The sequence below is a fragment of the Camelus dromedarius genome, chromosome 18 (assembly GCF_036321535.1).
Source record: "Camelus dromedarius isolate mCamDro1 chromosome 18, mCamDro1.pat, whole genome shotgun sequence".
Taxonomy (NCBI): Eukaryota; Metazoa; Chordata; class Mammalia; order Artiodactyla; family Camelidae; genus Camelus; species Camelus dromedarius.
Genome location: NC_087453.1, coordinates 1,338,817 through 1,364,505, shown reverse-complemented (window position 1 = coordinate 1,364,505; position 25,689 = coordinate 1,338,817). Strand labels below are relative to the sequence as shown.

Here is a 25,689-nt window from a genome sequence, read left to right as displayed (position 1 = left end):
ATGTGCATACACAGTACACCGACACGATCGTCACGTGAATGCAGCGTGCGACCCAGGTGAACACACGTGAGAGCACGCGGAGCACACACGCCGCCAGCCTCACCTTCGCAGTAGGGGAAGTTGTAGGCACCGGGCACACACACGTCACACCGCAGCCCCATCACTCGGGGTCGGCAGCTGCACTGCCCACTGCGGGGGTCACAGGCTGCGTGCAGGGAGCCTTCGGGGGAGCAGTGGCAGGCTGGGGAGGAGGGCAGGCGTGAGCACATGGCGGGGACACGCTGCCCTCCCCCCTCCTGCAGGGCACTCACGGGCACAGTCGGGGAAGCCATGGAAGCTGGGGCTGCACTCCTGGCAGGCGGCCCCCGCGTAGCCAGGGCGGCAGCGGCACAGCCCGCCCGCGCTGCAGAGCTGGTCCAGGGACCCCCGGGGGTCACAGGCGCAGGCTGCAAAGGATGTGAGGTCAGGCCCCAGAACACCGCGGGGGCCCCCAACCCCACCCAGGCTCCCCCGCCTCTGCTCACCCTGGCAGTCAGGGTAGCCGTGGTGGCCGGGACGGCAGCGATCACAGTGAGGGCCATCGAACTCAGGCCAACAAAGGCAGCGGCCAGACTCGTCACAGCCCTCGGGCAGGGTCCCTGCGGGGCTGCAGCCACACACTGCGGGCCAAGAGGTGCACGGGGGGCGTCCCTAAGACATGCTGGCCGGGCACCGGGCCCCATCCCCCTGCCCACCGGGAAGGCCTCGCTCACGCTGGCAGAGAGGAAAGTGGAAGTAGCCGGGGGCACAGCGGTCGCACGCGGCCCCCTCGAAGCCCGCCCGGCACGTGCACTGGCCCGAGTCGCGGTCACAGTTGCCGTCCGCCACTCCGGGGCTGGTGCACTGGCACGCTGCGGGGAGGGGCGGCCACGCTGGGTCAGGGAGGGGCCAGGGCCCCGGGATCCCAGGGGGACAGGGCGGGGACGAAGCTGGACTCACGCCGGCAGCCCGGGCCGTAGAACCCCGGGGCGCAGAGCTCGCAGTGGGTGCCCTGGAAGTTGGGCTTGCACACGCAGCGTCCCACCCGCGGGTCCTTCCGGCAGGCGTTGCCCTGGGTCCCGGCGGCGCTGCAGTCACAGTCTGGGGGCGGGAGGGGAACCTCAGAGGCCTTCCCGCCAGAAACCCTCCCTTCTCCGCAAACTCATCGCCTTACACCTTTATACTGCACTCATGCAGAACGGAAAAGACAATACAAATCCGACAAGGGGGAGCTGCTGTATCAGGAAAACAGTGGCGGGTGGCGAACTCACAGCCACTGTAAACACACACAAACTCGGGTCTGTGATGCAGACACCAGGTTGCCTGCAGGCGTGGACACAGCCAGAGAAGACGCACAACAAAACCGCGTCCAGGTGAACAGAAAACTCTGCTCTTTAAAAGTAACTCTGGGGATTAGGAGGAAGGAGGAAAAAGCTGGCTAAATGTCTTCACTTACGCACAAAAAGAGGGTCGTAAGTGCTGTTTAACTTCTGTTACTGACAGAAAAAAAAGGTTTAACATTCGTCAAAACTGCGAGGGTAGCCTCGGGCCAGATCAGAAGATGGAAACTGAACTCCCAAAGCCTCAGAGGGGGAAACATAAGGCAACTGAGTCATGTTTCGTTGGTCAATCCAGCTAAAGTCAGGAAAGGAAAAACTGAAGCAGAAAGGGAGAAATGATGCCATCAGGGCAGGGCAAGCCCCACGGCAGCCACAGCCCCTCTGCCAGGCCACACGGCCTCCCGGGAGATACACCCAAAGGTGCAGGCTTGACTCTTGAAGGAGAATCTGGGCCTGTCCTGTCAAGTGTGCACCTTGAAGAACCAAGGACTCCGACAGGGGAAAAAGAGCTTTGAAAGGGAGGGTGGGGGCCCAGACACAGAGCAGGTGAGCGCAGAGACCCAACAGCCAGGGAGCCCAAGGCACAAACACCAAGGCAGACGGAGCGGGGGTTGTGTGCTGAGAAGGCGGACTTGCCCCCAGAGACAGAGCAAACCCAAGCTCCAAGAGCAGGATAAAGCAGTCACGAGGCCCTGAAACTAAAACTGTTGAAACTGCGAGGGGAATCCGGCAAAACCATCATTACAGAGAGAAAGGCTGAATTCACTGTTCCCAGGATGTGACAAACGTTCAGAACAGAGTGGATTTAAAAGGCATAATAAACAGGTGTGCTGTGATAGATGTATATACAGAAATCTGTCCCCAACAGAGAACACATGTCTAGAACAATCAAAAAAGGGGTCATATACTAGGTGAGAAAGAAAATCTCAAATTCCAAAGACAAAAAGCAGAAATTATCAGGCTACCAAATCTGACCACGATGCAGTAAAACAAGGGCTGAACCATCAAAACATGGGCGGGAAGGAAACCTAACCACCTGAAACGACAAACACTCTTCTGAACAACTCGGGTCAAGAGGAAAATGAAAACTGAAATGATGCACTGCCCAGAAAGGGACAGCAGTGAGGGCGCAGGACGTCAACCCCACGGGCGACGCGCAGCCGAAGCTACACGCGGGGGCAAGTGCCGAGCTTTGACTCTGGGTGTCTCAGCCTTGGCGCCAGTGGCACTCTGGCTGGTAACTCTCCGTGCAGGAGTGGGGACTGTCCCGGTCACTGTGGGACACTTTCCAGCATCCCTGGCCCCCACCCACCAGATGCCAGTGGTACCCTCCCCCCAGTTCTAACAACTGAAGAGGTCTCCAGACATTTTCCTGTGGATCAAAATCACTCTTGCTTTGAGCATTTTGTGGATAATTAAGAGAGACAAAAAATAATAATTAACTCAAGAAGCAATAAAAAGAGTAATAAATCAAAAGAAAGTAGAGAAAAACAAATACTGCTACGATCTCATTTAGTCTCTACATCCTCACTGCTGTAGGATCTTAAAACACACACACACACACCCCCAGAGCTCATGGGTACAAAAAACAGATTGGCAGTTGCCAGAGGTGGAGACTGGGGGCTGGGTGAAATGAGTAAAGGGGGTCAAAAGGTACAAACTTCCAGGTATAAAACAATTAAGTCACAGCATGGTGACAACAGTTAATCATAACGTATTGTATGACTGAAAGTTGCTAAGAAAATAGATCTTAAAAGTTCTCATGAGTAAAGAACGTAATTATGTGTGGCGACAGGTGTCCACCAGCCTTAATGTGGTGGTCACTTCACAGCATGTAAAAATACCAGCTCATCGTGTTTTTTGCCTGAAACTAACATAACGCTATACACCAACCACACCTCAGTGAAAGGAAAAATGAGTAATTTTAGTTCAAAATTTTCTATATTAGGAAGTAAAATCTCTCTCCCAAACTAAACAAAGAAAGAACCCCAGCAGACCTATCAATATAACCTTAAGCAGCACTTTGAAAACATCAATACACTCAAACTTCTACTAGGTCTAATAAATGTAGGAAAGAAGAGAAAGAAAGAAAAGAAAATCAGACAAAAGGAATGAAAGGACATTTAAAAGTCACACACAGAATGCTGTGTGACTTTATAACTGTTTAGCTTTAGGCCAGCACATTTTAAATCCAAATGACATAAACAATTTGCTAAGAAAACACAAATAACCAAAAGTGACTTAAGGTGAGGGTGGGAAGCTCACAGACGTAATAACCACAACGGCAATGAAGCCCCTCAGCTAAGATCTCCACCGCGAAGCACGCATCGGGACCAGGCGGTTCTATAGGAGGTTCTATCGAACTTGGAAGACATGGGTCATTCCTGTGATTTTCAAACTGATCTGGAGCCTAACCAAGCAGAGGTCATCTCCCAAACATCTTACAGGATGAATTACAAAACCAGAACAAGACGGCACCAAAAAACCCCAAAAAAGCTTTCACCCAGTCTCACGAATAAAGACACAAAACACGTACGTCCAACACTGGGTCCACATTAGGAAAAACGTTAGAAGAATGCATCGTAGAATTCAGATTAAAAGTGAAACCCTGCATCAGCGCGATGACCCGGTGCTCACCGAGGGCCAGCGCAGAAAGGAGGGATTTTCAGCGGTTTACACCAGGGATCGTCACACTGCAGTCCAGTGCTCCACGGCCTGGTTTATACATGAAGTTTTATTGACACACAGCCACACCCATTCACGTGCACATGGTCCACGGCTACTTCCGAGCTACAACACACAGCAGCAGGAGCTGGCTCTCAAAGTCGCCAGCACTGGCCCTGTTCAGAAAACGTTTGCCGATCCCTGGTTTACCTCATTGATGAGAAGCTAAACATTTAAATGTAAAAAGGGAAAAAACTGGAAAAAAAAAGAAAAACTGCGAAAGAACCAGACATATGGAAATAGTTGGGTTCGGCGACCATCATCAAAATGTGACTGAGTCAGAGACCAGGAAGAACGAGGTCAGCGGATTCAACTGAAGTTTAAAACACCTGCACGTGAAAAATGTTTAAAAAGGGCAAATTACCCGCTGGGAGGAGAGGCCAGGACTCGTGGGGAACAGCTGACCTAGTTCATATGCACAGAGCTTGTGACCAGGAACAGGTGAAGACAGGGGTGAGCAGCGACCTCGGGTGGGCGGCTCACATGTGAACGCAACCAAAGGCATCCAGAAACGCGAGTAAAGATTCGACCTTGCAAACGAGCCAAAGAAACGCAGCTAAAAACAATGAAACACCAGATGCCACCTAATCTGAGATGCCACCAGTTACAGGACACACCACTGCTTGGGCGATTTTGTTAGGAGAGCGGTTTGGCAACCTGCAGCCCAAAGTGTCCCCAGACGTGCACGTCTAGTGACCCAGACCCTCCTTCCAGGAAAGTGTACTGCAGAAACAGTTAAGAATTCATGGAAAGCTTTAGCTGCAAGGATGTTTACCGCAGTGTTTTTTTTTAAATCTGGAAAGAACCTCAATTTCCAAGAATCAGAAGTTGATTAAATAAAAGCTACATCTGTCTGCGTAACGTGGACCCTAAAATGACGTGTTTACAGGACGTGTGGGTGGAAAACACAATTACACAGCAGCACACGGCAGTGTTTATGAAAACAGCACACGCACGACGGATGGAGGAGGGGCTGTTTGCAGGCAGTGCGACTCTGGTAACCCTTGTCTTCAGCTTTCTGCTTACATTTTGAAGATTTTTTAGCATAAATAGGTATTATTTGCACAAAAATAAAACACCCACAGACAAGGTGAGCAAAATGGAACCGCTCCCTCTCTGCGGGCCTGGGTGGGGCCCCAGGTGGTGCCCCTTCTGCCCACTCCAGGGGGCCCAGGGCAGGATGGGGACCTAGGGGGACACTTACTCACAATCTGTCCGGCCGGCAGCACCTGCTCCCCGGTGTCATTGTGGGAGGAGGGCACGGCTGAGGGAGGAGACACCACGTGTCAGTCAGGTGGGCTCCACACCACTGGAGGTGCAGGGATGGACAAAAGGGTCCACCTGGATCCCCCCACCCAGGGCTCCGGGCCCACAGGCAGCAATGCTTGGGGGCTCCGGCCCTGGCCCCCCACCCCAGGCCGGCGCCCTCACGGTAGCAGTGTGGGAAGTCAGTGAAGCCCTCGGCACAGGCGTCGCACCGCGCCCCCGTGAAGTTTGGCCGACAGTAGCAGCGGCCCGTCAGGTCCTCACACGTCCCGTCAGTGAAGTCCGACTCACAGTTGCAGCCTGGATGCGGGCGGAAGGTCAGGGCGCCCCAAGCTCCCGGCTGTCAGGGCCTAGGAAAGGCAGGGTCTGCCTCTCCAAGCTGGGAGGTGGGATGGGAGCCGTGGCCAGGCCCCCAGAGAGCCGCAGAGGCTCCAGGGCACCCCAACCCAGGCAGACCCTGCTTCCGGGCACCCGTCCTTGGATGTTCCCGCCCAGGCCGCCCCACTCACGGTGGCAGACGTTGGGCGAGTCGAGGGGGTGGTCCGGGGCACGGTAGAAGCCGGGCAGGCACCGCTCACAATTGATGCCGGTGGTGTGATGCTGCAAGGACGCAGGGCTGCTGAGTCCAGAACATCTCATCCGCTCAACGCAGTGACTGAACCCCGTCCTCAGCCCCGCCCCTGACCTGGCACGACCCCGCCCCTGACCTGGCACGGCCCCGCCCCTGAGAGTGCCCCGCCCACCTGACAGTCAGTGACTGAACCCCGTCCTCGGCCCCGCCCCTGACCTGGCACGGCCCCGCCCCTGAGAATGCCCCGCCCACCTGACAGTCAATGCACACGCCCCCTCCCTGGTAGACGTCGTCCTGGTTCCGGCTGGCGTTGCGCTGGTCCACCTCGGGGTCGTAGTAGCAGTCGTGGGCGTGGCCGTGGCAGTTGCAGGCTGGAGAGCAGGGGGCTCAGCCGTCAGCAGGTCTCCACGAACCCCCCCCTGACTGGGACCCCGGAGTACATCCCACAAACCATGGGTGACCCCAGATGTGGCCTGGCTCAGGTGACTGAACGGGCCTTATTGCCTGAATGTGTCAACAACATGTGTTTGAGCATGTGTAAGCGTGTGTGTATGTGAGTGCACGTGTTAATGTGTGTGAGCGCTGTATGTACTATGGGAGCACGTGTGCATGTGTCCGAGAGCAAGCACAGGTGTTGTGTGTGTGCATGTGTGTGCGCAGGGGGGTTTACGCGGTCTATATTAACATGACAAGTATTGGAAAATCTGCAGTCATCTATGTAAATGACGTCTTACCAAGAATCTGGAAGGCATCTAAGAGATGCGCACGTGAGTGCACGTGCACCAGCACTGTGTGTACACGCATGGGCACGTGTGCAAGGGCTCGGGGGTACACGTGGGGCACTCACACTGGCACTCGTTGGCACTGTAGGTGGTGGCTGGCTTCCACGGCTGCTGGTTGAAGCCAGGGCAGCAGCGGTCACAGGAGCCCCCACATGTGTTGTGCTGGCAGGCACACTGCAACCTGCGGGGACACAAGGGCACAGGAAGGACTCAGACCCACCGTGGACCCAGAGGGACACGGGAGAGCAGTGGGAGCAGGGCCGTGTAGGGCCCCTGTCGGGGTGGGAGCCGTGACAGGGCTGTGTGTCTGTGGGTGGAGTCCGGGGCAGGGCGCTGAGTGGTCGGCACAGGTGACCTGTCTGCAGGTCAGCCCAGAGCGCTGGGGCCTTCAGGATCGAGCCATGCCCTCCCTGCCAGGGCCAGGACCCAAGGCCAAGCCTCCAGCTTTCCTGGGCCAGCTCTGAGATCGAGGTTCCGCTCAGCAAGCAGCCCTGAGCTCAGCCAGACGCCCCCACAGATCCCCAGAGGCAAGTGGCCAAGAACTGCTTCCTCTTCCATCTGGGGGCGGACACCGGTCAGAGGGCTGGAATCCTGCCTGCTGTCCTGGAGAGCAGCTCTGTCGGCTCAGGGGGACAGCTGGCCGCAGCTGAGGACTGAGGTTGTGGCCACCTCCTGCACAGCCCCCACCCCAGCACACACCCACACAGCTCAGCCGAGCAGGGGCAGGAGTCACGGCCCGCTCCCTGGGCTGTTGGCTCCACTGCCTGGGCCAGCAGCACAGCGGCAGTGCCGGGCATCTCCTGAGCAGGACCCCAGGAGCCAGGCCAAGAACACCCCCGGAGCTTCAAATCACGGGAGTTAAATCAGGGCCTTGGGAGTCAGGCCTGCTGCTCCTCGGCATCCAGGGAGGAGACAGGGATAACCTGCCAGACGTCTCACCATGGGAAGGCCCGAGGATCTGTGACCAGCAGCCTGTGGCTGATGTTTGATTCTTCAAGAATCTACGTGGTTGGGGCACGCCTGAACCAAGAAGTTGATGCAAAAAGTGTGGTGTTTGGCAAAAGCCCTCACAAAACCACTCTGGAGAGGGTCCGTCCAACCCAGGGCGCATGGTTGCTGCATGGATGGAGCCCTGATGAAGAGCTTGCAAAGGAATGTCCCCACAGGGTCAGCCGACACACCGAACAGCAGGACAAGACCCTGGGAATGGCACTTAATGGAGCGCCGGAGTGGATGGGAGCTAGAACCACAGAGGAGAAGCAGCTGTTCGTGGAGATGCCCCAGGAAGCAGAAAGAGGAGAGGAGAAATACACTAACTTCTCCCCTTCTCCCACCCTCCCATGTTCCACAAGTACCTCCCACTGGCCACATCCCCCAAAAGTCACAGGGCAGGCAGCCTGGGAAATGTAGTTCTCTGATATACAGAACAAGGAGAGGGCAGGAAATTAAGATTTGAGGAAAAACAGGATACTTAACATCTTTGAGTGTTTCCATTTTTTTTCACTTGTGAAATAAGCATTGTAATCCAGTGTTGTTGTAAACATTAAATTATGCATTTAAAGCACTGAGCAGGATGCCTGCCATAGTACAAGCTCTCAATAAATGTTTTCTTATGATGGAAAAGAAAAAAAAATGGAGCGCCGAGTGGAAACCACAAAAACAGAACGTTTCAAGATTATAACAAAAGAATCTAGAACATAATAAAAACTGCAACGCTACGAAACATAGGCAGATGTGACCAAAGAGTCCACCAGAATGTCTATAAATGAAAAATAAAATTATTGAAATTAAAGATTCAAAGGATGGGGTGGGTCTAGCTCAGCGGTAGAGCACATGCTTAGCATGCATCGGGTCCTGGGTTCAATCCCCAGTAACTCCATTATAAAAAAAACCTAATTATCTCCCCAACAAAATAAATTTTTTAAAAAGACTCGAAGGATGGGCTAGACGGCAGATCAGACACAGCTGAAGATTCAGGGACCTGAAGAAGCCACCCAGAAGGCAGAGGGTCAGACACACTCGAAGTCCTGGGAGGGAAGGAAGCCATGGGCACCTCCGGCACTACACGCTCCCGAGAGAGAGCAGAGGCCCAGGGGAGCAGCTGGCTCCCCAGAGAGCCAAAGGCCAGAAGTGGCCTTGAATTAACAAAGACGTATTTTCAAATTCGAAAAGTGAGATTCCTGGGCAACAAAAATGACGTCCCCTCCTCAACGCTGCAGAGAACAGAAGCCCGTGGAGCTTGGAGGGGAGACGACAGAAGTGTCCAGAAGAGGCAGAAAACCCACAGCGGTGACCACGCAGGCGACAGCGGCCTCTCCCCACCACCAAGAGACACCAGAGACGGTGAAGTGACATCTCCAAAGTGTTGAGAGGCACGGCCATCACCCAGAATGTCTATGGCCAGCTGAACTGTCTGTCATCCAAGAGCGAGGACAAAATGGGCAGTTTCAACAACTCCCAGATTCTCATGGAAGAAGAACTGAACAGAGCATCTCAGGAAAAGGAAACTGAGTCCCCAGAGATGTACTGGGGGCCAAGAAAAGATGGGAAACAAGAAAGAGGGCGTCCGGTGGGCAGCTCCGTGGGCAGCGCCGGGAGCAGGTGCTGTGCCTGGGGTGAGTGTTCTGGGGTCCCCGCTCATCAGGGAGACAGCTGGTTAAATCTGGATTTGGAGAAGTCAAGTATGCCTTGCAGAGTGAGGGCCACCATCACAAGCAACAGAACCAGAAAGAAACATATGGTGCCACCCACTGCCAGACTGTTTGTGTCCACCAGACATTCACACGTGAAATGACCCCAGCTCGATGGCGTCTGGAGGTGGGGCCTCGTCCACAGGATCGGGTCCTTACAAAAAGACCCCAGAGAGCCCCCTCAGGCCTTCCCTGCTGCGCAGACACAGCCAGAAGACAGCCACCTGTGAACCAGGAAGGGGGCCTCGCTAGTCTCCGGAATGGTGAGAAGCGCACTTCTGTCATTTATGCGCCACCCAGCCCAGGCGCTCTGTTAGCCTGACCCACCTACGACACCAAGGGAATCAAAGCATGGGGCTGTGAAACCAGGCGGCGGGCAAGAGCGAGTGAGGGGCTCAGTGCAGGCTGGGCAGGCAGCCAGCACTCAGAACCATGGGGATGGTGATGCAGTGAGAGGACACAGGTGAGGCTGGAGGCAGTGGAGGTAAGGGGCAGGGTCCACGGAAGAGAGGCAGAGATGGAAGGAGTCAGGTGTGCAGGGAGAACACGCCTGGCTGATACTCAGGGACACTGGTGTGGGAGGAGATGCTGGTGTCTGTGGTTCTGGGGAAGGTGCCCATCCCGAGCCACCGCACACGCCCTGCAGGGAGAGCTGAGCGCGGTTCACGCCCAGGCGCAGGTGAGTCAGGGCGGATGCCGATGCCTTCCCAGCAGGCAAGGGCAGGCCCACCTCTCCTGTGAGGCCAATTTGGCAGCCCAGCAGGCACCCCTCCCAAGCATCACAAGTTCCCACTTGGCAGTTAATTTCCCAGTGCAATTAGCTGTGCCTGAGCTCAGCTCCCAAAGCTGCAGGCAGGAGCCCATGCCTGGGGCCCACTGGAGGCCAGACAGGTCCGGAGGGCCTGCAGGAGGGAAGTGGCCCGAGCCCTTCAGTGAGTGCGACTGCACCCCTTCCTCCTTCAGCCCCAGCAGCCACACCTGAAGGTGTCTGGGGCTCACCTGTGGGTGCGGCTTTGTGAGGATCGGGGCGAGCCTCTGCACTGTCTGGGCTTCACTTGCCTCCACCATAAATTAGGGTGTGGACACAGCAGAAGTGGGGGGCTGCATGATTCTGAGGTGAGGGAAACGGCAGGGTGAGCTAGCCCTGCAGGGGGTGGGGGCTCCAGAGGGCTGGCCCCAGGCTCCCCGTTGCAGGCTCTGCTGCCTCTCTTGGCACCTCCTGATCAGCCCTGTCCTGCTCTATGACCCCACAGCACTCAGCCCTGTGGGGGCCTCTGCACTGGGGACAGGTCTGCACGTTCCCTGTCTGCCCAGACCAGGCGCTCCTGGGGCTGGGAGCCCACCTGTGTCCCCTGGGCAGGAACAGAGCCCAGTGTCCGCTCAACACAGCTGCTGATGGATAGGGGGAAGGGAGGGAGGAAAGAAAGAGAGAAGGAGGAAGAAAGGAGAGACAGAAGGGAAAAAGGAAGGGAGGGATGAACAAACAAGCCCCATGGCTGGGGGTGCAAGCCAGGAGGACAGCCCTGGCCCGGCGCCAGGTCCACTGGATAATTTGGCTGAGTACTCACTGCCGAATTTAGGGTGACCAGAGCCACTCAGGCACACAGCATCTAGAGGCAGCTTGGTAAAGATGCAGATTCCTGGGCCCTGCCTCACTGGCTAGCTCCGGGTGGGGCCCGGGTTCTGCTGCCTGTGGGCTCAGCGCCCTTGGCTGCCCCAGCGGCACGAACACAGGGCATGTCGGGGTAGGGGGTGGTCTCTGGGCTGCTCCCTGCCCGGAGCCTTGGCCCCTGCTGGTGAGGGGGTGTGAAGGTCAGGGTGGAAGCAGTAGGGAGTATATCCTTTGTGTTCTCCAGGAAAGTAGGGGAGCTTCCCCTATCCCGGGGGACAGGTTACCTCCCTCACTGATCCCCCTCCACAGGGCCCTGGGCTTGCGGTGTGGAGGGGCAGCAGGGCAAACAGGCCCACACCTGACACAGGGCACCCAGGGAGGCCGCACGTGGTACTGTCCCTCTGCCTCACTGTGCACGTGGGGAAACAGGCCACGGGGCGGGGAACCAGTGCAGCTCATGCAGGGCCAGGGTCATGGTGGGTAATGCAACCAGGCCTCCTCCGCCCAGGTTGGGCAGGAAGCTGCAGGTCTCACCTGTAGGGGTCTGTCGGGTCCTTGGCGTCACAGACATCCGCGTGCCCGTGGCAGACGCAGCGGCCGCCGACGCTGATGTCCTTGATGCTGTAGTAGTACTGCACCCAGCGCGGGTAAGCGGAGCGCCATGCACGTCAGCCCCCAGCCCGAGCCCTGCGTGGCCCCTCCCCACCAGCCCCTGCGGCCCGCCCTTGGCCCCGCCCACTCACCCGGCGGGTGACCGTGGGGTCCCTCAGCGCCTTCCCCATGAGGTGGCCCAGTAGTGTGTTGGTGCGCAGGAAGCGCAGGCGGATGTTGGTGGCTTTGGTGAAGTCACGCAGCAGGGGCGAGTAGGAGAAGTTCATGGCCCCTGGGCGCCCGTTCACCAGGGACACCACGATCTGCGGACGGGCCAAGGGTCAGGCCGGGTCGTGGCCCCAACACTGACCGCCACCCCTGACCAGCCGCCCGCCAGCGCCGTGCTGCCTCGGGCGGGCGCACCTCGCCGTTCTCCAGGGGCACGATCCGGGAGTACTCCGTGGTGCAGAGGACGGCGTCATCCCTGGAGATGCGCTCCAGCGTCTGCGGCCCGAAACGCTCCAGGCAGTCCCTCTTGGAAGCTGCAGGAAGGCTGGAGGGTGAGGGCGCCGTGCTCCGGGAAGCCCTCAGGTCCCGTCCCACGTCACTGCCCTGCCTGCCTGGGCTTCTTGGAGCCTCACAGCCTCAACCGAGAGGCAGCATCAATCAGCGGCTGGAACCCAGCCCGTCCCTCAGGGCTTTGTTGAGGAGTGTGGCACTCTGGATCACAGGGCGCCCCCTCAGGAGGGCATGGCCCCTGCCCAGGCTGACCCTGCCCATGTCCCAGTGACTCTGAACTTGCCCACATCCAGGCCTTTGCTGTTCCTGCCCCGCTCTCTGTACAGGACCAGTGTCCCCCTGGGTGGCCCTCCTCATCCCCATCTTCAGGGGACCGCTGTTCCTGACTGTCCCTTATAGCACTGCCCCACTCTCACTCTTGGGCCTTGGAGTTTGGGGAGATACATGTCCCAGACTCCCCCAATCAAAGCATCCCCATCAACATGATTGGTAGGGTGGCGCATGGCCGGCCAGTGAGCAGGGCTCCTGTGCTCTCCAGACCTGGCAGCTAAGCTGGCCGCCTTTGTCATCTCCGGAGCTGCTGGAGCATAAGGCCAGTCCACAGGAGCCAGGAGATGGCCTGAGACTCCTACACCAACAGCCCTGGCCCCAGCTGCGCCCTCATCAGGAAGGAGAGCCACCAAACCCCCACCTGCCTTCGGGAACGTGCCCTGACCCACCCAAAGCCGGGGTGAGGGCAGGCCTGGCATCTGGAGACCCTGAGCGTGCATGACGATGGCAGCCCATCCCAGGGGACACCCCCCCAGCCCCCAGCTCTAGGACACTCACAGGCAAAGAACTGCCACGGCTGGTAGGTGCGGCCGAAGTCCGTGGACCGCTCCAGCACCCAGAGGTCTGGCCGAGGGGAGTTGGCAAACTTGATGAGCACGTAGGCCACGTGGAAAACCTGTGGGGCAGGGAGTGTGTGGACACCCCTGAGCCCCTTCCATGCTACTCGGGGCCCCACGAGCGCCTGGAGGGCCACCCTAACCCTGCAAGGCAGGGCTCCCTTTTCCCACAGGGGACATCTGTAGGTTTGCCCACAAGGGCCAGAGGCACCCAGGGGCGAGGGCCAGCTGTCCGGCCCAAGGCCATCAAGGCCTGCACTGGGGACACAGAGATGACCATCAGGAACCCATCATTTTGGAAGGGCTCCCCTCTTGGACCTGGGGTTACCAGAGCCCAGAGCGCAGACCCACCTGCCTCCCCATTCCCACTCCAGGAGCTCAGAGAGCCACAATGGTCCTTTGGGCTTTGAGGCTGCAGACAGGCCTGACGGGGGCTGGAGTCAGATGGGGCACATGTGGGGCAGCCTGTCTACTGGGCCCAGGCAGTGGGGCTGGGTAAGGCAAAGACAAGACTCATCCCACTGTCCCCAGAGCTCTGGTGGCCAGCCTGAAAAGGTGGCTAGACAGTGTCCCAAGCTCCCAGGAGCCTGGCATAGCCGACAGGTGAACCCCTGTACCGGGACGGGGCTCCTGTCCCAGCCTCACCCCAGTCACCCCCATCATTCTCAGAGCTGACTCAGGACCTGCCTGTTTTACCTAACACTGACCAGCTCGCTCCCAGAGGGCCCCAGGGGCAGGCAGCACGAAGCAACCAGGGCCCAGCCCCTACCATGTCAGGAGCCCCAAGGGGGAAGATGGACTGGAAAATGGGCCTTCCCAGAGCTGGGCTGGGGAGACCCTGCCAACTCAGGAGTCAGAGGCTGGAGATTTGGGGGGCTCTGGGCACGTCAGGGCAGCACCCAGCCAAGGGAGGGGGAGGCTGCTCTTCAGAGGCACCCAGAACCCCCCACCAAGGCCCCACGCCCACCTCTTCTACTCTCTTCCCAGGGTCTTGGCCTCTCTACTCACCTCGTCCTGGCTAGAGGTCAGCATCCCTGGCCGTCCCTGTGTCCTGTGCCCCTCCTCGGCTAACTGCCCCCTGGCCCTGCAGTATGGCCGGTCTTAGCCTTGGGCCCCCTGCCCTACCTGGCACTGCCTGGGGAAGCCCTCCTGACTGCAGCCCAGCCATGCTGGCCTGAGGGCCTTGGACATGCAGATGCAGGGGGCGGGGTGATTAAGACGCCCCTTCCAAGAGGCAGCTGCTCTGTGGAGGCTGAAGGGCCCCTCCAGGCTGGGGAGCTGGGTTCTCACTGCCCAGGGCACAGGCCACAGCCCTGGGAAGGGGTTCTGGGTCCACTGAGAACAGCCACTGAGAATGGCTCAGGCAGAAGCCTCTGCCCAGCCTGTGGCCTCGATGAGGGGCTGAGCCAAGGAGACCCCCGAGAAGGTGGCACCTGGCAGAATGCACCTCTGCTGTGCGCCTGTCACTGGGGGTGGCACCCTGGCCTCAGCCTGCCCTACCTGGGACCACAGTAGAGGGACTGTGGTGTCCGGACCATGTAGCTCTGAGGGCCAGTGGGTAGAGGGCGCTCTACCCAACCCTCACTTTGGCCCCAAAGCCAAGAGAACAAAGCAGAACAGAGCCATTGTCCAGGCTACTCTCTGTGTACGAAGTTTGGGCTCCGAGGAGACCCGGGCAGAGCTGGCAGGGGATACGGGCACCCAACCTGCACACGGGGAGAGTGGGAAGCCCCGGATGAGGGCGGAGACACAGCTAGTGAGTGCACGACGCTTGGAGGGCGCCCGTCCCTGCCCTAGGCCCCCAGACCACACCCCCACCCCAGGCCCCTCACAGGAGCACCCGAAGGTGGGCTTTGAACTGCCTGCTGGCCACTCAAAGGGGATGGTAATGTCACACCGCAAACCACCCACCATACCCTCAGTGGGGCCCTGCCTGGCCCAGGGGAGCAGGCTCCCTTCTGGTGTCTATTGGTCTGGATTTCTGCCTGGACCACCTGGGCTTCTGGTGGCTGGCCAGGTCCCGAGCCTTGAGCCACATGGGGCAGAGTGGAGGGTCCCCTCCAGGGCGGCCAAGGCCCACAGTCGGCCCTCTGACCCTTTGTTAGCCTAAAGCTGCTGCGGTGACCCCATGAAGGGACAGTGGAGGGGCCGTGGACCCCTTATGGCCTAGCCCTCAGGAGGGCAGGCTGCTAAGAGTCCAGGTGTGGGGTGGCTGGGGGTGGAAGGTCCCAGGACCCTGAGGCACACCCATTCTGAGTCCTGCCCTTCCCGGAAGGCCTGGCGTTTGCAGGGAAGGGCCTTTCCCTGGGTGTGGGGGGCAGAGAAGGCCTATTTACCCACTGCCAGGCCTTGAGGTCATCTTCCACTAGCTCTGCCTGGTCAGGGACGGGGCTCAAGCCTCTGAGGGGATGGACCCTACACCCGACAGGCACCATGGCCAACCCTCAGGCATTCCAGGGAGCTCTGGGGACTTCGGATACCCCGGTGCCAGGAGGGGTCTTCGTGAGGAAGGGGGGGCATGGCGACGTGGGGGGCCTGGGTGTGCACTGGACTCGGGACACTGGCTGCTCTGGGGAGCGGCAGCATGGCCCCTACCAAAGGACCCCCAGAGATTAAAGGCTCCAGCCAAGCCTGCTGGGGCCCACCCCCGCCTTTCCCTGAGCGAGGCCAGCAGGCCGCACCCTCAGCCGGTCGGCTCTAGCTCCCCCGGGGTCGGCGGGCCGGGCGCATTTTTCCCAGCTGAGAGCACTCGCACAAATGCTGACGCGGAGACGCGCTCAGGCAGGCCGGGGCGGCGCGGGGACCCCGGCCACGGCCACGGCTGGCGCGCCGCGGTGCGCTCACGGACAGAGCCTGCTTTCTGTCCTCCTGTCCACCTGGTCATCTGTCTGTCACGCAGGGGCCCCGGCCCCGGCTGGAGGGATGGGAAGGCATGTGCCCGGCTCTCCCCATCTGGCCCAGACCTGGTCGCAGCTCCCGGGGCCACACAGCCGCCCTAGGCATGACCGGGGAGCCAGCGGAGACCCCGGCCTCCCTGGGCGCAGCCCTCCCAGCAGCCCCGCCCGCTCAGCCCCACTCAGCTGCCAACTCCGGCTGACCTTTCCCGCTGCTAGAGTTCTGTGCGAAAGGAAAAAAACGGCTTTTAAAGCAAAAGCCAAACAAAAGCCTCCTGAGTTATTTTTAAAAATCGGGCTATTTCGGGGCAGGCACGTCTCCAGGACAGCAGCTGGACCCGCCTCTCAGCCATCACACCCCCAGGGCCCCCACACCCAGCCTGACCTGGGAGGGCCAGGGCTCTCTAGGAGGGGACCTGCCCTGTGACCTCGGCCTGACAGTGGGGGATGGGGGGGGGACAAGAGCCTGGAAAGCAGGGTGGGCTCTGGGCTTCCCTGACTGTATAGCCTTGGGTGGGCCCTGGGCAAGGGGACACACACAGCAGAAGTCAAAGTCCAGGGGTCAGGGCACAAGGCCTTTCAGAATGGTGTGAAGGCTCTGAGGGCCTTGAAAGGGAAGAGGCCACCTGTCCCTGGAGGTGGGCAAGCAGAAGCCAGCAGCCACCTGCAGGGACGCAGTAGAAGGCCCCAGAGCCACACCACACCTGCTGCTGCTGTCCGGAGGCAGAGGTGCGGGGAGGGGAGTGAACAGGGGCTGGGGCTGCAGTCAGAAAACAGAGGGGCCATAGAGGAAACCGGTAATTCGGGCTCTGCCGGGTCCCCGCAGCCCCAGGGCTGGGGGTGCGGAAGACGGCAGCTGGCCAGCAGCCCCCGGGCTCAGGCACCCACATCCCAGGATAGGGCTGAGGCTGGAGCCCCCGGCAGCACAAGGCTGTTGGGGCCAGCACACCCTGCCTCTCCGGGCTGGGAAGCCCCAGGCCGGCCCTTGTGGCCCTGTCCTGGGGAAGGGGGGGCCCCACCCCCACCCGCTGGGCCGGGCAGCATGAGTCACCAGGCTATCTGTGACTCAGCCCCGGCCCCACAGGAAGCAGGCCCTGTGCTGATTCCCGGGACGGGCCAGGGTCCCAGGCTGCGGCCGGTGGAGGCAGGAAGCCCTTCCCAGCCCAGGCGCTCCCCCCAGGGGAAGTCCTGGGGTACCCAGATCTCCCAATCCCCCTGGCCCAGACTGCTGGACCAGCCTTCAGGGCTCTGTGTGCTGAATCCACCTGGACCCCCCCCCCCCACCACCCTGGACTCCTGGGCTGGCCTTCGGGGTGCTGTGTGCTGGATCCAATTGGCCCAGCACCCCCGGGCTTGCCCCCTCCCCAGTGTGCCTGCCCTGGGGCAGAGACCCCACCTGGAAACCTCAATAAAGAGAAATGCCACAGGAGGGGGGCCAGCCAGGCGTGTCTGCTCGGGCCCCCAACAGGGCAAATCCACACGGCCATCCACACAACGGGACCAGGGAGCCAAAAACAGGCCCCATGTGGACGCAGCTCCAGGAGTGCCAAAGCCATTGCTGGAAAGAAAAATAAACCATGGAAGTGCAGGGAGGGCAGGCAGAGGGCCGAGGCACCACGGCTCCGCGGGTCCGGGCGCCCGAGGCACAGGTGTATGGAGCAGAGCAGGTGGGGATTGAAGCACTCCTGACGGGTGTGCAGACGCTCACCAGCTGGGGCGGAGGGCAGATGCCCCGTGTGGCCCAGCACCTCAGTGGAGCTGGCCTGGGGGGGTTCAGGGACCCCAAACACCGAGGGGCTGTCTTGGGCCCCCAGGCTTGAAGGTGGTTTTCCAGGCCCAGGCCCAGCCCAGAGCTCCTTGCTCCCACTCTGACCTCCCTGCAGCCGGCCCGGGTCAGGCCAGACGGGCAGCCCCAGGCCACGGGGAGTGGAGTTTTTCCCAGGGGAGCCCTGACCCCCAAACTGCTTACTCTCTGCTGAGTGGCACTGCTTAAGGCCAACACCGTAGGGTTGGTTTAAACACAGACAGAAGACAGAAGTGAGTGTTGGGGGGGGCATCTGTGTGCCCAAAGACGAGTGGGGCCAGGATGGCCAGGCGAGTGTGGCAGCAGCAGGGTGTGCGGGGCTGGGGACAAATGGCCCTGTGTCCTCTGAGCAAAGCAGAGGCAGGGTGTCCAGATGCTCAGGAGGAGAGATGGGGCCTGTGCTGGCCTGAGGACTACCCTGGGGATGCTATTCCAGCCCCCCACGCTGTCCTCTCCCAGGGAGCCCAGCTCAAGGCCCACGTCCAGCCCAGCCCCCACACCTGTGCTGGCCGCTGGACTCTGTAACCAGGGCCTGGCCAACCTCAGTCACACTTCCTGCCACTTCCCTTAAACAACCCCGCTGACCCTCCTGGGGTGCTGGCCACATGGCCGAGCGCCCAGCAGGGCCCGGAGAGCCAGGCCAGTGGCTGCGAACTCTTAACCCAGCAGGCCGGCTGGCACGCGGAGACCCGGAGGCCTGCCCAGGGAGCCTCGAGCGGGCCAGCCTCGGAGGGCGTGCCGCCTGGAACTGGGGTGGGCAGCCTTATGGGGGCCCCTAACAGCCCCCGGAGCCAGTGTGTCTGGGGTCCTCGCCGAGGCACAAAGGCCCTGTGTAGGTGCTCTCGAGCCCACAGGCAGAGGAGACCCAGGCGCAGACGGCCTTGCGGCGGCCCAGCCCAGCCTCTCCCCACACTGGCACTCAGTCTCCCCAAGTGCCTGGGGGAGCTCTCACCCTCCAAAAGCTTCACCACAGCTTTGCTGCTCAAACCCCCACCTGGTGAGGGGACACAGGGCACCCTCCCTGCTGTCCCCCAGGAAGGGTACAGACCCCTCCACCTGGCATTTCTAGTCCCCCAACCAACACTTTTGGCCTCACACCCAACCCCCCCAGCCTACACCCCACGGCCAGCCCAGCCCCGGCTCTGCACCTCTACCCTCACTGTACCTCCCACCTGGTCTCCAGTCTGCTCCCTCCAGCCCTGGCCTCTCCAGGCTGGGACAAAGGGCCCACCTACCCCGCCTGCCACTGGGCACAAGGGGAGGACACAGTTGGAGGGAATCAGCATTCCTCATCTGCAGGGAAGGGGTAGGGCTGCTGGGGAGAGCCCCTCCCCCATGGCCAGGCCACCAGAGGGGTGTCTGGAAGGGGGGCGGACACCCCACCAGAGCCAGTCCCAACTCAGCCTGCCCTGCTCCTGAAGACCACCTGGGCACCTGGTCCAGGTGAGGCTCCAGAATGGGGAGACTGAGGCCAGCAGGAGGCCCTGGAGGAGACAGGACATAAGCGGGAAGCCCCCAGCCCCGGGGCAGGCATTACTGGGACTTGGGAAAGCGTCTCCTCAGTCACCAGCCACGGTGCCTTCCCACCCTGGAGGCCGGCACCCCACAAGGCTCAGACCCACGGCTCAGTCTGAGAGGCCCCAGCTGAGGTCTGCGTGGCGAGCGGGGCAGGGAGCAAAGGCCGGGACCCCTCCACGCCTGCTCAGCCAGGACTTCGCTCCTGGGACCTCGACTTCTCCATCTGCAAAGTAGGAGGAAGAGGGTCCAGGGGGCCCCGACCTGACCCTGGAGTGGGGAAGGTCAGAGCAGGACAAGGTGCGGCCGGAGGAGAGAGGGAGCGGTCTCCTGGGGCCCCGCCACACATGGGACCGCAGGCCTGGCCCCACCAGCCCTGCTCCAGCCCAGGTGTGAGGTGGGGCTGCGGCACAGGCCCCTCGTGGTCCTCCCTGGGCAGGAAGTCCTCCTGATGCCAGGGCGCCGCCCCCTCCCCTTTCCTGGAGCATCCGTTCCAGATCCCAGAACAAAGGCCCTTGGCAGCCCGCCGCAGGGGGAGTGCCCAGCCCCACTGCCTGCTCAGCCCAGCTTCCTGACAGAAGCCCCAGCCCCACCCCAGGACCTGTACCTCAAAGGACAGCAGAGCCCCAGAGCAAGGGAACCCCGGGCTGAGCTCACTTAGCCAAGTCCCTCCCCCTTGGCCTCTCTCCCCATGTGCACTAGAGAGGGCGCGCAGAGGGCCCTGCCTCACGGACGTTCTCGGTCCGACTGTGGGCCCCAGATGCTCCCGTCACCAGACCTGGGGGGACTGGAGAGCACAGACCTCAGCGTCAATGAGGGCCAGTAGGACCTGTCCCAGGCCCCGTCCTCCAAAACGCCTCCCCGCAGAGCTCCAGCGGGTGCCACCTCCGTCCTCCCTTCGTGGGGCCTGGCTGCTGATGCAAGACCTGGTCTCTGTCCCCCGACCCAGTAGGTGCACAGTGGCTCAGGGGGGCAGGCGCAGGGAGCTCCTTTTCGGACAGGGAAGGTGGCAAATGCAGGAATTTGCTCTGGAATTCCACGGTGGTTCAGAACATGCCCAGGAAAGAGATTTCTCTCGCCCACGGAACTGGAAACTGAGTACTTGCGCCCCACCTAACTCTAAAGCACCCTGGAGGGCAGTCCCCTCCGACCAAGGCTGGCGGCTCCTTGGCCCAACCAAGATGGAGGCTTGGGTAGACCCCTCTGCAGTCAGTGAAAGGGGGAAGGAAGGGGGAGACAAGAGGGAGGGAAAAGGAAAGGGTGATGGATGGATGGATGTTAGATGGGTGGGCTGGTGGATGGCAAAAGGAAGGAGAGGTCGGGGCGGGAGAGGGGAAGGATGGCTAAGAGGGTCACGGGTCGACCTCCCCCAGCAGGGGTGGAAACGACCCCTTCCCCGTTTGTGTCACTTTGAGGTTGGGGACACTAGGTTTGGGAAGGCCGGGTGCACACACAGTGGAACCCTCTCCTGGGCCCGGGCCCAGTCTAGAAAGCACACGCCCGCCTGCCCCAACATCTCCCGCCCATCTCACACATGTGGACACTGAGCCTCAGGGGCCACAGAGCCGGGTGGGTGGGTGCTGAGTGCCGTCTGAGCTCCACACCTCGGGAGGGCACCTGCCCACCTGCTCTGGGCCACCCTTGGGTTGCCATGGAGACCAGGCCATTGCACCCTGCCCTAGCCTGGCTTGTCCACAAAGGGGGCGGAGAAGAACCCAGCAGCTCGGCACCAACTCTGTGACTGACCCCAGGGCGGGGCAGGCTCCACTTCCCTCCTCCACCCACGGGCACCCCTGTGGCAGTGCCAGAGAGAGGGGGACCCCGGAGGCACACAGGGCTGCTGAGGGCCCTCCCAGCTTCCAGGGGAGCATGGGGCAAAAGCCCAGTGAACAGAAGGGAAATGGGTCCAGCCCCATCCAGACCTGGGTCAGGCAGCACCAGCCCCGCCAACAGGCAGGGAGCCCCGAGATGGGCCACCCCTCCCGAGGGCCTCACAGCTAACCCTAGCAAGAGGCACCCAATGCTATCCCCAGAACCTGCCTGCAGGGCCGCCCCTCCAGCCGGGCTCACGGCCGAGGCTTCCCCACCTCTCCTGAATGTCCTCAGGCAGCGGTGGGATGGAGGCTCCACAAGGAGCAGAGACCCACAAGGTCACACACCGGGGTGGCGGCAAAGCCCGCCTGGACTCAGGCCTCTGGAGGCCCGTGAACAGGGAAGGGGGTGGGATGGGGTCTAGCAGGGTGGACCTTGTAGCCCTGGCTCCCAGGTAGGCCCAGAGCTGGCGGCTTCCAGGCTTGGCCTCACCTATCTGCTCCCATCCCCCTGCCCCTTCCAAGGAGGCAACAGGACTGCTAGCCCATTTCACAGGCCGGGATACCAAAGCCAGCACCGAGCAACATCACACGGGGGTGGGACTCAGCCTGTGTGAGTCGGACCCAGACCAAGTCCACCAAGGGGGCTTGCTGGTCTCTGGGAAACACTGGGCCCCACCCTCCTGCCTGCACAGGGGCTGGTGGAGGCGGGGCACACCTAACCCCTCGGTGGCCTCTGCGCAGCACAGGTATCCTAGGAATGTCCACTTCCGCAGGCCTCCTCTGCATTCCTGCAGCCCCTCCCACTCCCCCGCCAGAGCCCGTCCACAGAGGAATTCCTCAGAGTAAACACCAGGCGCCAGCTGAGGGCACCAGGGGCTCAGCATTTTGGCCCCATCTCCATGCTGTCCCCTCGACGCCCTTCCCACTAACTCTCCACATGACCTTCGCTAAACCCCGTGTCCCACCCCCTCTCTCCCCGTGCACCACAGGATGTGGAAAAAACACAGTGCCCACTGCCACGCCGGGCCTGCCGCCCGCCCGGGCCCGGCCTCCCGAGCTCACTCTGGGCAGGTGCCTCACCCTGCGGTCTGTCAGCTGGAGAAGCGGGGGTCGGGCTGCGCAGACCAGAAAGGAACTGTACCTGGCCCAGGTCCAGGGTGACGTTGACTTCGTTGTACTCTAGGCCACGGGACAGCGGCGGACTCTGCCACCAGCGCTCCGTGCCATCAATGGCGTTGCTCACGGGGTGCGCCCTGTTGCTGTTGGCAGCCGTGCAGATGTCACAGTACTGGCCCTGTGGGGGAGGGGTGGTGAGATGGCCAAGAAGCGCTGGGACCCCTTGCCCCTCCCGTCACCCTGCTACCGCATCACGCTGGCCCCACCCCCAGTCTGTGGCCCCTTGTCCGCCGTTCACTCATTCACTTGGCAAACAGACGTGAGTGCCTACTGCGTTCTCAACCTGGGATACGGCTCATGTGAGAGGTGGTCACACCTGTTACAGCAGAGACAGGAGAGCAAGGAGGGAGAGGGGCACCCACTTCAGGTGGGAAACAACGCAGGGCTCTCCGAGGAGGGGGCACCCGAGGCCTGCACCACGAGGGGAGGAGGTGGGGTGGAGGCAGCGCTCAGTGGTACAGCCTGTGCTTGGTGTGTGCACGAGGTCCCGGGTTCAACCCCCAGTGCCCGTTAAAGGGCGAGGGGGAGCCAACTGTGGGAAAAAAGGTGGGGGAGGGTGTGCTCCAGACAGAGGCACTGCCTGTGCAAAGGCCCTGGAGCAATTCGACTCAAGCAGTAAACAGCACGGAGGCCAACGAAGCTGGAGCTGAGCGGGCAACGGGCCAGTCAAGGGCCAAGTCACACACTTCTCCCCCACCCCCCCACCACTGGCCACTGCAGGGGGGCTTCAGAAGGGCTTGGCAGGATGGTGCCAGGTGGGGAAGAAAGAGTGAGGAAGGTAGGGCTACAGCTAGAAGGCCCAGGCCCGATGTGTGCCCCTCCCCACCCCCACCAGCCAGTCCCCCCCCAAATCTCCCTGCCAGGCTCTCGCCCAGAGCCATGTGGATTAGGATCTCCAGAGAGACGAAATTAAGCCATTCCTGTGGCCTGTGGGGACAGGCCCCAGAGTGGAGGCATGTGGGCAGCCGGCAGACAAGGCCTGGACCTCCTGGCTCTGCTGCTTCCGAGCCCTGGAACTGGGCCAAGTCACGGCAGCCACTGAGCCTCAGTGTCCCCATCTGAAGAGTGGGGGTAATGCTGGCACCTGCCTCGGCCACCGGAGGATTAATGGACCCCACATGGGGCCAAGCAGCTGCTCTGCCATGGTCCAGCCACCTGCCGGGGGCCCGTCCTCTGGGGTGACAGAGGAGGCTCCCAGCATCGTGGGCGCACTGTCTCTGTGGGGGAGGAGCAGGTGCTGGAAGCCTGGGCCGGGGGCAGGGGGCAGAGCTGAGCCTGGCTGCCAGCCCAGGGGAGGCCCCACACCCCACCCCAGAGGAAACCAGACCTGCTGGCCCTCCACACAAAAAGCGGGCCTGGAGACTTGGCATTGATTGAGGCCTAGAGAGGCTGCGTCTGGGAAATGCGGCCGCCCCACCCCTCCCAGCCTCCCAGGGGGCCAGACCTCGTCCTAGGAGTTGGAGGTGGGAGCGTGGGAGATGCCTTGCACCATCCCTGGGCTGGCAGCCACAGAGAGCCCCCAGCGTCCACAGACCCCCGGCAGGCCCCTGCCTCCCCAGACACATTGGCCCCAGGTTCCACTGAGCACCCAGGACAGCGAGATCAAAGGCAGCAGACCAGGCACCAAGCCTCCCACCCAGGACCCCTTGTGCTGGGTGCTCTGGGTCACCCCACCCCTGACCCTGTTCCTGCCTGGGGCCTTGGCACCCTGATCTCGCCTTCCATCTCAGCTCACATGTCACCTCCTCAGCAGGGCCCCAGAGCTCCAGACCACCCAAGGAGCTGGCCTGACAACCCCCAACATCACCCTGCTCTATTTACTCTACCTCATGAGACACAGAGTTGCCTGGCGATTAGCGATACCCCCTTACAGCCCTCCGGGTGGGAGGGGGTGCGCACCTGCCTTCTTCTTAACTGCGCCCCTGAGGCCACCACCACCCAGAGCTGGCATACCGAGAGGCTGGGGTGATGGAGGGCACCCAGAAAAGTCGCATGATCTGTGTAGGCCATGTCCCCAAGCACAGTGACCCCAAACCAGAGCCCAGGTACTGGCTCCCAGACCTGTGGGGGATCCCAGAGGGCGAGCAGAGTAGGGGCTCAGAGGCACCCTGAAAGCACAGTGCACGTGGGTGCAGTGGTGTGGGACCCGCCAGGGTTGGGAGGCTTCCCGGAGGAGGTGAGTAGGGCCCTCTGGCTGGGCCTCCCAAAGAAGCTGCCTGTGGTCGAGGGTCAAGGGAGCCAAGGGAAGTTTCTGCTCAGGCCTCACCCAGAGAATCAGGGAGAGGTGACTCTACCCCCATGTGGCCACAGTGGGGCCACTCCGCGACACGGTTCCTGCTGACCGCTCGGCCTGACTTGGGCTTGCAGTGGATGGGGCTGGGGAAAGAGGGCTCCCCCCACCCCTCTGCTGCAGAGGGTCCTGCCAGGAACAGAGCAAGGAAACAAGGAGCAGCGATAAGGGATTCCCCTCCCAGTGAGTCACCACGCTGGGAGCCAAGCCCCCATCGTCCCCTGTGGGGCTGGGGCCAGCCCGGATTCCTCCGAGGCCCACCTGAAGGCGCAGGGCTGGGTTCCCAAGTTGCCCCCTGCCTGCCCCAGTTGCCCACAGGACCGCCTTGCCCACATGCCTAGCAGGACTCTCCCCAGGCCCTGGCTGGTATGCCCCCAGCCAGCTTCTGTCCCATTTCCCCCAGGAGGCCCCTGGGAGCGGCTGGCCTGCAGCCCTGGGGCCCAGGTCCTCCCTGCCCCACCCATCAGGCTGGCACAGGACTGGGCTCTTGGAACTGAAAAGTGTGCCTGGCCACTCAGCTCCAGACGGAGCCTATGGACAAGGCCCTATCACCAACCCAACAGAAGGCCAGGGCCGGGAGCAGCCCCGCTGCCTCCAGAGGACAGGGCAGAGGCTCCAGAGAGTCTGTGACTCCTCCAAGGTCTCACGGCTGTTCGGGTCCCGTCTGCTAGCCACCAGCCTTCCTGCCACAGGGGTGCTGACGGCTGAGTGCTGCAGATTTTCAAAGGGAGGGCTTCAGCTCTAACTGGGCTGGGGGCTGGGAGCACTGGCCAGAAGTTCTCACCCAGGGCCGCTCCCTCGACTGCAACACCACACACAGCCACCGCTATGTGGCAAGCGGTCATGACACCAGGCTTCCCAGGCTCCTCAGGCCAAGCTCACACCTTCAGGGGAGGCGGGCCCTCTGGCTGTGCCCATTTTACAGATGAGGAGCCTGAGGCTCAGGGAGGGAAGTCGCACAGCTAAGGAAAGGCAAAGGAGAGGGGCTTTGACCCTGAGCCAATAGCTCCCAAGCTGCTGCTCTAAGTACTATGAGGGGGCAATAAACGGTCTCTCCCTCAGAGATCCACACAGCTGCTCCTCCTCAAGGGCCTGGGCCAGGCAGCCCAGGTGGGCAATTAGGCGGTGGTTGGGAGCCTGGGTTGTTCGAGCTGCAGAATCCCAGATGAGCATCTAGGAGGGGTGGTGGGGCCCAG

At 61.2% G+C, this 25,689-nt stretch overlaps 1 protein-coding gene across 1 annotated transcript in view; it reads right to left on the bottom strand.

Moving 5' to 3' along the window:
- The window catches only part of LAMA5 (laminin subunit alpha 5), a 51,013-nt gene that overhangs the window by 23,802 nt on the left and 1,522 nt on the right, over positions 1 to 25,689 (bottom strand). The window contains exons 2-16 of the mRNA XM_064475974.1: positions 22,169 to 22,321; positions 12,942 to 13,059; positions 12,018 to 12,136; positions 11,747 to 11,917; positions 11,538 to 11,635; positions 6,767 to 6,882; positions 6,172 to 6,290; positions 5,858 to 5,948; positions 5,514 to 5,648; positions 5,287 to 5,346; positions 979 to 1,119; positions 753 to 890; positions 525 to 659; positions 312 to 446; positions 104 to 241 (exon numbers count right to left, since the gene is read on the bottom strand). Coding sequence (XP_064332044.1) covers positions 104 to 241; positions 312 to 446; positions 525 to 659; positions 753 to 890; positions 979 to 1,119; positions 5,287 to 5,346; positions 5,514 to 5,648; positions 5,858 to 5,948; positions 6,172 to 6,290; positions 6,767 to 6,882; positions 11,538 to 11,635; positions 11,747 to 11,917; positions 12,018 to 12,136; positions 12,942 to 13,059; positions 22,169 to 22,321 — 1,867 coding nt within the window. The remainder of the gene's footprint in view (positions 1 to 103; positions 242 to 311; positions 447 to 524; positions 660 to 752; positions 891 to 978; positions 1,120 to 5,286; positions 5,347 to 5,513; positions 5,649 to 5,857; positions 5,949 to 6,171; positions 6,291 to 6,766; positions 6,883 to 11,537; positions 11,636 to 11,746; positions 11,918 to 12,017; positions 12,137 to 12,941; positions 13,060 to 22,168; positions 22,322 to 25,689) is intronic.